This window comes from Eulemur rufifrons, chromosome 25 (genome assembly GCF_041146395.1).
Source record: "Eulemur rufifrons isolate Redbay chromosome 25, OSU_ERuf_1, whole genome shotgun sequence".
Taxonomy (NCBI): Eukaryota; Metazoa; Chordata; class Mammalia; order Primates; family Lemuridae; genus Eulemur; species Eulemur rufifrons.
The window spans coordinates 13,140,208-13,152,783 of record NC_091007.1 but is presented as its reverse complement, the minus strand read 5'-3'; the positions used below and the strand labels follow the sequence as shown (position 1 = coordinate 13,152,783).

Sequence of the window (12,576 nt, the reverse complement as noted above, 5' to 3'; positions counted from 1 at the left end):
ATTCATTTTGAATAGAAAGTAATAAATTTAGATCAGTAAAAACTGAAATACCATATTGTCACAAATACTTTATGCAATGGTCTTATTGACCTAGATACTAAGTATGAAAATGTTCATTGTAATTGAAACAAATTCTAATTAGAAATTACATGAACTGAGGATAATGTTAACATTCAGATTTAGAGTTTCGTTTATTTGAACCCAGGGATATTTCGAGGGCTATTTAAGCCTTACCAAAATGTCTGCTCGAGTAATTATTTTTTCTTAATATTATAAATGAACCTAGTTATATCATTACAATTTGATTATAATCAAGTATAATCACATTACTTATAATAGTTAGTTTATGACTACGTATGATTACAATTACATCTTTAAATATAGACCTTTTAAACACTGAAATGCTAATTTTCTCAATTTTATTGAAAGATAAAGCAATAGCTGATAATTTCTAGGTATGTAACAAATGGTTTACTTGAGCACAATGTTAAAGTAATTAGATCCATCTGTGGCTTTGATTCTTTTAATTTAAATTAGCTGATTAAAGATATAATAAACTCAAACACATACTCCTTTTGTTTAAAAAATGGCAAGAGACCAGGAATAAGAACTATTCTCTGATTTACAAGAAGCAAGTAAGTTTGGCTGTAAGGTTTAAAGAACAATGCAGTTGGTTGAACATGGCAATGAGGCCTTTCTTCTGAAGCCTGTCTCAAATCACTTTAAGCAATATAGGAAAGGGAGGGTCATAGCTGGCAACGAATGGAAGTTGAGGGTTGATGCCACACGAACCATCCCACCTCTTGGTTCAGAATTTTGTTTAGTGCCAACTTCATCCACCCTGAGTACTTTCCTCAAAAGGTTAGACCCTGAGACGCTAGAAGCTCTTTGTTAAGAATCTGAAGATAAGTATGCTTCTGTCTTACATCATCAGGTTGAATAAATTTGCAAAGAATTGGTAGCTTGGTTGTGATTTCTTTTTGTTCATTAATTAAGCAACCACAATTCTCAGAATGTGACCTTAAAGACAGCAAAATATTTGTTTCCGAGATTACAATGCCAGAAAACCTAACATCAAATACAACTCTACACATATGCAGTATGACTCTATAATAGCTCTTACTGTAAATAATGTTCCTCTATGCAATAGAGGAAATTTCATTGTGTATTATGATGGGTTAGATTTTATTACATTGAAATCTCAAAAAACACTTTTTTTTTTTTGGTCACTCAACTGTACATATCTAAAACAAATTGGCTGAGGGATTCTCCTGTACAAATTCAGGAGGACCAGGCAGATACAGATACGCCATGTGGAATATCAGGCCCTTTCTAACACACAACAGGGATCAGGATAAATTTATTTTTGAATCCAGAATAAAACAAGTATGAAACAATGAGAAACACACACTATATTTCAAATGCTTGAAACTGAAAGTGACACATGCTACTTCCTCACAGCACATTTGGTCAGATCTTGCTGACATGGACCTATTTAACTGAAACGGAGACATGGGCAGAAAAAAATAGATACTTTGCAAATAGTAAATATTTCAACTTAATATGGTGATAGGTTAAGAATGTAGCATTTGTTTATACATGAATGATAATGATATCACCATTCTTCCCTTTTGATGACAAATCAAAAATTTCAAGTCCCTAAAAATCAGTTTCAATAACTGAAAAGTCAAAATTAATAATTAATACTTTTTGCATCAATATATGATATATATTTAGTAAAATATGCATTTACATATGGACATGTTATTAATACCAACATGTGAGTTGGAGAAATATAATCAGGGCATATACTCATTATAACAAAATATTTTCAAACATGATCTTGACATTTTTTGTTAGTCAATAAAAGATAAACACAGAAATGTAAAGTAGTTACTTCAAATTGGACTATGTTTTCATTTGAGAAGCATTGGGTATTTCACCCAGCCAATAAGGAAAGTTTAATTCGATGTACAGATTTAATTTAAAGACATGAATTGGCTCTGACATAAAGTGTATACTTAACAAATTATATCAAGTATTGGCAAAAAGTTTTAGCTGTAGGTACAAAAGCTGCATTGCAGTGTATAAGGAAACCTATAATAAAACAGTCATATAAAATCAGGTAAAGAAAGAAATTATGACCTGGGTCTGGTTCAATTATAAAACATTTGTAGTTAAGGTTTATTTTCTTTTCCCTCCCTCCACTTAAAATTTGTTTAAATCCAAAATAAAACAAGTATGTCATAATGAGGATTGGTTAAATCTTAAAATTTTTGAAAACAGAATTTACGTTTTACAGTGTTTTAAAATATCTCGACAAGTATTACTAAAATACTCCACTGTTAGGAACACTAATGATACGCCTGATATCACCTGTTTTCTTCCAAGAGCATTTGAAGTCACTGACAAACCAGGTATTGCAGGCAATTCTCCCCGTGACACTGGACTAACCCCATTCTCCCTGCTTTCTCCCTTACGGTTCTCAAGAATAGCTGTAGAAGGTGGGGGGAATGAAACATTCTGAAATAAGAGGGGACTGGCTAGAACAGCCCAGCTTCTGTTCCAGGTTCCCTTAGAAACAGGATATCCTTCATTGCTTTCGCCCAGCAAGTCCTGTTTTCCTCAGGGTATCAAACCCAGGGCGGGCTGCTTTCCCAGGTCCCTCAGCTGTGGGACAAATGGGGCACATGCAGATGAGACTGCATTCACACTGGGCAGCTTTCCTGAGCCTTGGGGGAGCAGCTCTCAATGAATCCTAATCTTCTGTTGTCCCTTGCCGCCTGTCTCCAGGTAATAAATCTACATCATGTCACTTGTTCATGCAGTTCTGTCTCAGCAGACTCGGACGAGTTGGCAATCAGTGCACACTACACCTGCTTTGCAGGTATGTCAGGTGCTATGTGACTGCTTTTACCCCTCCAAGTTATTCACCATGATTTTAGTAGCATTTTATCATGTCATGCCTAACTATGGCTCAGTTTCTGTGCTATTAAGTATCAGCAAGGAAATGAACTCACTTGGTATTATTTAGTGTAACCGCTAGGTACCTCAAATTTCCAGAGTTTTGGGAATTTACTTAAATATGATGGTAATAATAATGATGACGATGATAGTTATCATATCTAATACTTACTGAATAGTTACCATGAAGAATTACTGTTTAAAGCACATGGCATAGATTAACTTTTAAATCCTCACACTCGCCTTATAAGGTAGGTTTTATTTATGTATTTATTTTTTTTGCGATAAAGAAACTGAGTACTTATTGAAGATCACACAGCATGCAAGCAGCAGAGCCAGGATTTAAACCCAGAAGTCTGACTCCAGAGTCTGCTTGCTTAACTCCTAACGCTGTGAGGAGGTCCCTAGTGCAGAGCAGACATTCCCAATGACAAGCCTCTGCGTGGTGACAACCATCACTCTCTCTCCACCCTTCTTTCCTTCTGCTCCATCAACGTGCTCCTCTGCTAGTAAATCTGCATTACTGGTCCTTAGGCTTGGATTTCTCTTCCCTGAGATGTGTGCATGGTTGCTTCTCATTTCATTTAGGTCTTCACCCAACTGTAACCTTCAAAGAGACTGTTTTTGGCCCCTGTAATCAGGGTTACTACCTGTTCCGGAGAAAGTTCTCCATCACTTTCTCCCTGTATCATTCCCTGCACTTATCACTACTACATAATACATTACTACATGTTACTTTATTATTTGTCTGCCACCAGAATTTAGCTCCATGAAGACAGGAACTTGCTCTGTTCTGAATTTTCATGCATATAACAAGATTTGAATACACAGTCTTTATTATCCATCTGTCTGTCCATCTGTCCATCATCCATCCATTCTTATATCCACTCATTCATCACTGATCCACCCTTACATTATAAAGTGCTACATATTATCTAAACCATTCACTATTAAAAATAAAAGTCACTTTTAATTATTTCATTAGAGTGAGACATTTTATTATTGTTTTCCTACTCAATACCATCTTTTTTTTTCTTTTTCCTCTTCTTTTCCTGACAACATTTACTTTAAAAGAAAATTGTGAGTAATCTGAATGCAACACTTGAAATACTCCTATGTGGAGAAGAAACAGAGCTTTTCATCTAAGCTAAGGGGAGAAGATAAGTTTTGAAGTTAAACTCTACAGGGTTCTGTTTATAGATTTATTTATTTGTGAACTTTATGTAGAGCAATCACTGTTTTGCGATCTCCCAAGGTTCATCTGAATCCACAGTGATGCTGCACTGAAATCATTATCTTCATGCCACTATTTTTCACTCTAGATCAATTACTGTTTAAAGGACACTTAGGAGTCATACATACAGTTTTTAAAAGGAAAAAGTGAAAGGTGTTAAAATGGTTATAATAAAAAAGAATGTCTTTTTAGGTTACGTGTGAAGATTCTGTACAAGACATCTAAAATTATAATAATTCTAGGTCCTTTTATTTTATTTCCACGGTATTTTTTTTTTTTTCACATTTAGGATTATTTTGGGGGCACGGCTGCTTCGCTATCTGTGAATTTAGAGAAAGACTGAGTAGTTACTGTCTACTTAGAAGACACCAGAAATATTTTCTCTTCCCTAAATTATTTCTTCCTTTCCCTCGAACTGAAAATTAGTCATCATTCGATTGGCTTTTCTAGATACTCAGTAGAAAAGGCAACATTTTATACCATTATTGGATCATTCCCTAAGGTCCTGGGTTTGCCAATGTCTTGGAGACAGTTCACAGAGAGGTCCTGGAAAGAGAAAACACAACGGGGAACACAGTGGAGGGAAATGCCAGAAGTCAAGAAAGAGGCACTGAAAAGGGCAAACGGAAAAATCCACAATGCCAAAGACTGTGGAATGCACACACTGCAGCCCTGCTCTGAATAGATGTGCATATTACACGGCACAGAGCTTTCTGCAGCCTCTAGATGAGCAGTCCCCAGCCTTTTTGGCACCAGGGACCAGTTTCATAGAAGAAAAATTTTTCCACAGACCGGGGGTGGGAGGGATGGTTTCGGAATGATTCAAGCACATTACATTTACTGTGCATTTTATTTGTATTATTGTAACATTGTAATATATGATGAAATAATTATACAACTCACCATAATGCAACCTCTCTGCTAATGATAATCTGTATTTGCAGCCACTCCCCAGCACTCGCATCACCACCTCAGCTCCACCTCAGATCATCAGGCATTAGATTCTCTAAAGGAGCCTGCAACCTAGATCCCTGCATGAGCAATTTACACTAGGGTTCGTGCTCCTATGAGAACATTATGCCTCCGCTGATCTGACAGGAGGCAAAGATCAGGTGGTGATGCCAGTGATGCGGAGCGGCTGTAAATACAGATGAAACTTCTCTTGCTCACCTCCTGCTGTGCGGCTGGGTTCCAGACAGGTCACAGAGTACTGGTACTGGTCCATGGCTCAGGGGTTGGAGATAGCAGCTCTAGACAATTGATGCATGTTTCCTGAACATGTGAAAATAAAGGAATGGCATTGAATCGAATTCTAAATGTCGATATGAAAAATGTTGTGCCTAAAACAATGACAAGCTTTTTGCCATTGTTCATTTAGAATTTTTAGCCAACAAATATTCAGGTGCTTACTATATCTCACACATTCTTCAAAGCACTTTGTACGGAGTTAATAATTTAATCCTCATTGGAACTCTATGAGATAGAAGCATTATTATTACTATTTTATACAGGAGAAAAATGAGGGAAAGGAAGATTATGCAACTTGCCTACAACCACAGAGCAGACAGCAAGTGGGTAAGCTAGCATTTAACACCCAGTGGTCTTGTGGCAGATCTGGGCTCTTAACCACTGACATGAATGCTCCTTAGTATTAATAGTAAGCTCAATAAATACCAGATGAATGATTGTACTTAATAAATGACTATACTTAAATAAATATTCTGATTGAAAATTGAGTAGCCATTTAAATTTAGAACTTGATAATTACAATGATGTAATATTCTTTTCTTTTCAATATGAATTCTCTTCTTACTTCTCTGTTCTATGGAATTGTTGCTACATTTTACAAGATTTGTGTACAAACCATTTTTAAACCAACATGAATAAAAAAGGAGAGATATCAAATTTATAATCTGTCACTTATTTTTCTATAAAAAACTTCCTTCCTTCCTTATTAACTTGTCCAAAAAGGAGAGATGCTTCTTATTGTGTTCCTGGACAGACTAGAGAATATGCCCATTCTTTTGCTTTAATTTTCTTTTTAGAAAAGTACAATAAATTTGATAGTAAATTGAAGATAGTACCATAATGTATTAAGAAAGCAAAGAAATAAAAAAGAATATATCTAGCTTTGTGTTGTCTATTTACTGAATATTATCTAATAAATTGAGTTGTAAATTTTTGAATGGGAAGTAAGAAATAAATATGAAGCTTACATAGCTTTCTTATTTGCAGGTAGATAACCACTAATATATACCATATATATTATGGTATATGCACATATAACACATGTATATGTATGCATATATGTGTGCATATGTATATGTGTATATATACACACACACACACAGTCCCCAATTCATGAAGTTTAGTTTAAAATTCTTCAATTTTTGTTAACAGTATGCTTTTCAAAAAATGAAAAGAAAATTAAGAGGCAAAATAAAATAAAAGTTGAAAAAATCAATCATACTTAGTAACCTTTATATGATTTAGAGACATCAAACCAATATCATTGCTTCATATACAGGAAACAGTAAAAATACAAGGGTTTTTTTTGTTGTTTTGGGGGGTTTTGTTTTGTTTTTTGCCATCATGCATAGAAATTAGAAAGAAAAGTAACTCAGAGCAGTCTGAAGAATGTGAGGGGAGCAAAATTTATCAGGCCCAGAGAAACTTCATTCACACCTGCCCCCTGCACCCATGCAGGGGTTGATTGTTTTAAGGCATTTTGTTTTTCTCTTTCCTTCTCTGTAGTTTCCAGACTAACTGATACATTACTTAAAATGTTATGACAAGCTGCACAGTGTGACCCTCCACATTATCTTCATGTTCCTGGTATTCGCGATACAAAGAACAATGTATAGAGTTGATGAATAGTTGATGTGAATTTAAGAACCGCTCCTTCTTTTTTCCTTTAAAAATCCACTTGTAACTGCTACTAGTTGGAACACATATTCAGGACAAACATATGTATGTGTTTGTGTTTGTGTGTACTTAGTTGTGCATGGAAACACAACATGTAAACCTTTTTCAGAAAGACGCTTAAGAGGCAACAAATAAACAGAATGAAGAGAAGCAAAAAAAAAAAAAAAAAAATTCTTCAATTTTATGATGAGTTTATCAGGATGTAACCCCATAATAAGTTGAGGATCATCTGGGTTTACAATGGTATGACTTAACGATTTAAAAAAAAAATTTAAATTTAATTTAATTTTTAAATTGACAAATAATAATTATACATATTCACGGGGTACCAAGTGATGTTTTGATGCATACAATGTGTAGTGATCAGATCAGGGTAATTAACATATTATCATCTTAAACATTTAGCATTTCTTTCTGTTGAAAACATTCAATATCCTTCTTATTAGCTATTTGAAGCTATATATTAATTTTATATAGTAAACTACTATAAACTATAGTGATTTCACAGACTTAATTTTTTTTACTTTATGATGGGTTTATTGGGTTTCTTCAATGCATTTCCTATGTATGCTGGTTTTATTGGGACATAACCCAACCAAAAGTCAGGGAGCATCTGTATATACCATCATATATATATAAAATATATATAACATGTGTGTATATATATATGTAATACATATGTCATATATGTACCCTAACTTCCCTCATTTCCACTCACAAATTTAAACTTTTTTCTCAATGATCCTGGAATTTAAAAAATATATGTGTAGACTCTGGAGTGAAGTCAGATATCTGCAGGGAAATCACAGAGATGATCTATTGTGTTCCTGCCATTTTGCAAATCAGGAGACTGAGGTTTTAAAATGACATGATTAAAGTTATATGATTAAGGTCAAAACTCAAAAAGAGTGTATATGTCTATGCAATCTGTACAAATCTATAAAAAATCGAGTTACTTGCTTTTTCAGATTTCCTGGCTTGAGTCCCTTTCACCACCTTGATGTGGATCTTTTCTTTCCTTCAACCGGTCTCTATTGGATTTGATTCTACTTTCGGCAGTGTTTGTATTTGTTTGTTTTTACATTTTGTTTTGTTTTTGAATGTGGGCTGCTGTGTTGGAAGGGGATCTTGGAGAACCAGTTTGGAGCGTTCACAGACTGTTCCAGCCTTACAGACCTTCCCACAGACCCCCTGGATCTATTCTTTCTCAAAGTGGATAAAACCTGCTCCTGGGGTTAGCTGCCATTCACAAAGCTACTGGCTGTGTTTTCCAGTGAATATCAGTCGGATTTTTTGTGATTCTCCTGCCTTCTCCCTTATAGATATAAACAGCACACAGGTCTTGTTACTGTTTGTGGTTCATCCACATAAGTTTGCGTTTTGGTTTGTAGGGATGTATTTTTACTTAATTTTGTTGTGTAAGTTTTCCATGACTTGTTGACTTTGCTAAGTAGGTGCTCTGACTGCTCTGATGTTCTTGGGAAAATCAGGAGCTATTCTGCCACTACCACCACACCATCTTTCCAGAATTCTCTCCCATATATTTTTTTAAATAGCTTTATTGATTTATAATTTATATGACATTAAGTTCAGCCATATAACATTTAATGGTTTCAGTATATTTATGAAATTGTGTAATGATCACCATAAACAATTTTAGAATATTTTTATCACCCCGTGAAGAAACCCCTTATTAATTAGCAGCCAATTCCCACCACTTCCCCATTCCCTCAGTCCTAAGCAACTACTAATTTACTTTCTGTCCCTATACATTTTCCTATTCTACACATTTCTATAAATTATACCATACAATATGTCTTTTTTTGTGTGTGTGTGATTGGTAGAATGTGACAGAAATAAACACTAAGTCATTTTTTATTTTTTATTTTTATTTATTTATTTATTTATTTATTTTTTTTTTTTTATTTAATTTTACAGAATCAAAGAGTCTAACAGTATATCTTGTTAGATACAGTATGTCCTCATAATGTATACATTATTTCTTGTACAATGATATGAAATAATATGGGAAATGTTCATGATAAATTATTAAGTGAACAGTGCAAGTTAAAAACAATAGTTTCATATTTTTTTCCCCACCCCCCCTTTCCCAAGTCAGCACCTTCAAGTGTTACCACTCCCCAAACGGTGCGCAATGCACTCATTGTGTAGGACTAAGTCATTTTTTAAATTCTTCATCTCAAATGCAGAACATCGAAATTTTGTTGTAACCTGTTTGGATCTGATTTGAAGTGGATTTCCTAATACAGAACAATAATACAACATATGGCATGTTAATAATAATAACTGTAACAATAAAATGTGATCTTAACATAAATTTCACTTTGTGCCAAGACTATTCTAAGAACCTCACGTATATTAACATTTAATATTCACAGAAACTTATAATAGAAGCCCTATTTTTATCATCTCTGCTTTATTAATGAGGAAACTGAGGCAAATTGAAATGAAGAAACTTACCCAAGCTAAGTGACAGAGCCAGACACCCAAGTCATTTGACTCAAGACACCTTGTTTTTCACCACTATGTGAAAGTGCCTCTCTGACTTTTAGGTATTTTGCCCAACGCCATTCTCTCTTTCTAAACTGGCAATAGTAGAAAACAACTCAGGGTAACTTACACTCTAAGCTCCTTCTCATTACCCATGTTACACAGAACTGATATTTTACTGGCATATAATTTAAAACCAAGGGAATTTTAAAAATTGTTTTTAGTTCCACTCATAGTCTTTCAAACTTTCTCATAATGCATTTTTAATGCTTCCTATCTTAATTGTTAAAAAAATATGAAAATCTTCATTATTCGTAGCAGGCTGGGATATTAAAAACCAATGGCTGCTTTTTCCTAAAATGCATCCAGTATGCAATTGACCATATTCAACTATAACTGACGGCATGATGCCTCTTTATTTGATGACATAGGACAAATATATATATATATATAGAGAGAGAGAGACTTAAAAGTAGTTTATCACTACATATAAGATATTAAAGTATAACTTAGCCTAATGTTGGCTTGATTTGAACAAAATGAATTATAATCATTTAAATTCTCCCAGGACTTTAAGATAAGGAAGAAAAGAAATAGTGAAAAATTCTACATGAAACCGGGCAAAGCTAGAATAATAACTCTCAGTTCCCTTCTGTCCTGAATCAACCCTTCTAGGAATCATTCTGCTTCCCTTGAGGGGAAAGGAATTTCTCTTCTTTAAGAAAAGCTTCTTTCTTTATAAAATCTTAGGAAAAGTATTGAAGAATTTTTTTCCTTTTTAAGTTGCCAAAATAATTTCTAGATTGCATTACTAATCATAATAGAAATTCAACATATTAGTAGGAAAAGTTACAAGGGAAGAGCTTAAGAAGCACATTTTTACGTCTCAGATTCCTTTTTCGCAATTATATGTGCAGAACCTCATTTTCTTTTGTTCAATCACTCTCTTCCAAAAGCTCAAATTCTGTTTCTGCATGACACAGATAACCTGGAGCCATGCGCTCCCTAGATCGTATGGGACACATGAATTCTGATTTTACATAACATATACGCAGCTGAGTAGCACCTACCTTTTCTGGAAACATGGGGGGTGGGGATGAAGCTTTAAAGAATGTCTTTTTAAGCAGAACTCTTTGAAATAGCACTGCTCATAAAAAGAGCAGATGCTGTAACACCACCAAAAACCATCGTCACATTTTTGAACTGCCTCAGTGAAATGATATTTTAATATGAGAGCAACAATAAAACTAAATAGCATTCAGGTTTAGCTCTTCGGTCGCAGAGGCTTGCTGCCAAGTGAATCAGGGTAGAAAACCACAGAAGGCATATCTTTCATTGGCAGAAGATCTCACACAGCACTGTTTTGGAAACCAAATGGAATAATTCCTCTGAAAGAACTTTGCAAACTGTGAAATTGTACAAATGTATTTATAACTATTTTTGACATTTTCTGGGTAGTTCTGTAAAGAGAATCTAAGTGTAGTAATACTTCACATTTGGAAACATGATAAATGATAGCAAACTTTCTTTCAAGTTACTGTTCACAAGCTGGAGTAGCATTTTTAAATCTCCTATGCCTAGCTTGAATTCACACTCTGCTTGAATTTTACCTGGTTGAGTTTATTTCTCATCTATGCACTAACTGCCAGCTTTCTAGTCCTTTTTTTACTGTTTTATTTTTAATTAATTTAAATTAGATAAATGCATGTAAACATTGTAAATTATATTGAAAAATAATTTCAATGGAGAACATTTCCACGTGTTAGAAATCAGATGGTATGAAAGAAAGGGGGAAGTTACTTGTGCAATTGTAAGATGGGGAAGGTATTGCTGTGGTCTGAATGTTAATCTCCCTCCCTACACCCCATCAATTCATATGTTGAAATCCTAACTAACCTCAAGGTGTTGGTATTGGGAGGTGAGGTCTTTTGAAATGAAAGGTGCTTAGGTAACGAGAGCAGAGTGCTCATGAAGGGAATTAGTGCTTTTATAAAATAGGCCCAAAGGTGCTCATTTGCCCTTCCAACATGTAAGGACACAGCAAGAAGATGCCATCTATGAACCACAAAACAAACCCTCACCAGACACTGAATCTGCCAATGCCTTGATTTTGGACTTCCCAGCCTCCAGAACTGTGACGAATAAATTTCTGTTATTTATAAGTGACCCACCTTATGGTACTTTGTTATAGCAGCTGAAACAGACTAAGACAGGTATTATCTCTTAACATGTAGTTGTAAGTTCACTATTATGAAATTATACCTTTCAACTGATTTGCACATGCAAAATATATAACAGTAGAATATTTTATAAATGTATAACAAAAAGAAAATGCACCTCCAAATGGAAGCACTTTCTGGCAACTTACCAGTTGTGCAGTTCTTAAATTCAACATCATCAATTGCAGCTCCTCCTCCCAGATCCCTCCTTCTGATGCCTTGAAATAAGACTTCAAAATTCCTTAACTTTCCTAGCAGGATGTCAGCCTTTTGCCAGTGATCACCAGGGTTCTGCTTACTTTCTTCTCATAGTTTTGTTAGTCCTTTCTCTGTCTGAAAGTAAAGAAGTTTGTATTAGGGAAATAATTAAACATGAAAGAAGAAGAAGAAGAAAAAAACTCAGTTATTTAGGACAGAAACATTTGACCAATGAAAACTGAAAAAAAAAATAGAATTCTGAATAATATCCAGGATGTAGTTTATCTCACCAAAACAGAGGCATATTCATCTACTAAAGTATTTCCCAAAAGTAATACTAACAGGATTAGTAAAATTAGGATTAGTGGAATTTTCAGAGACAACGTTATTATAAAGTATCCTACTAAGTTAAATCCACCTCTCCTTGCATGTACACAAAATTCTTGATATTTGATGGAATTTGAACAGTTTACTGAAGCCCTGGGTTCATAGTTCTGGATGCTTCTACCTACTGTGCCTTCTACT

General features: G+C 34.5%; 1 protein-coding gene across 1 annotated transcript in view; it reads right to left on the bottom strand.

Moving 5' to 3' along the window:
- The window catches only part of MALRD1 (MAM and LDL receptor class A domain containing 1), a 456,545-nt gene that overhangs the window by 170,397 nt on the left and 273,572 nt on the right, over nt 1–12,576 (bottom strand). The window contains 1 exon segment of the mRNA XM_069458846.1: nt 12,003–12,186. Within this exon segment, the coding sequence (XP_069314947.1) occupies nt 12,003–12,186 (184 nt within the window).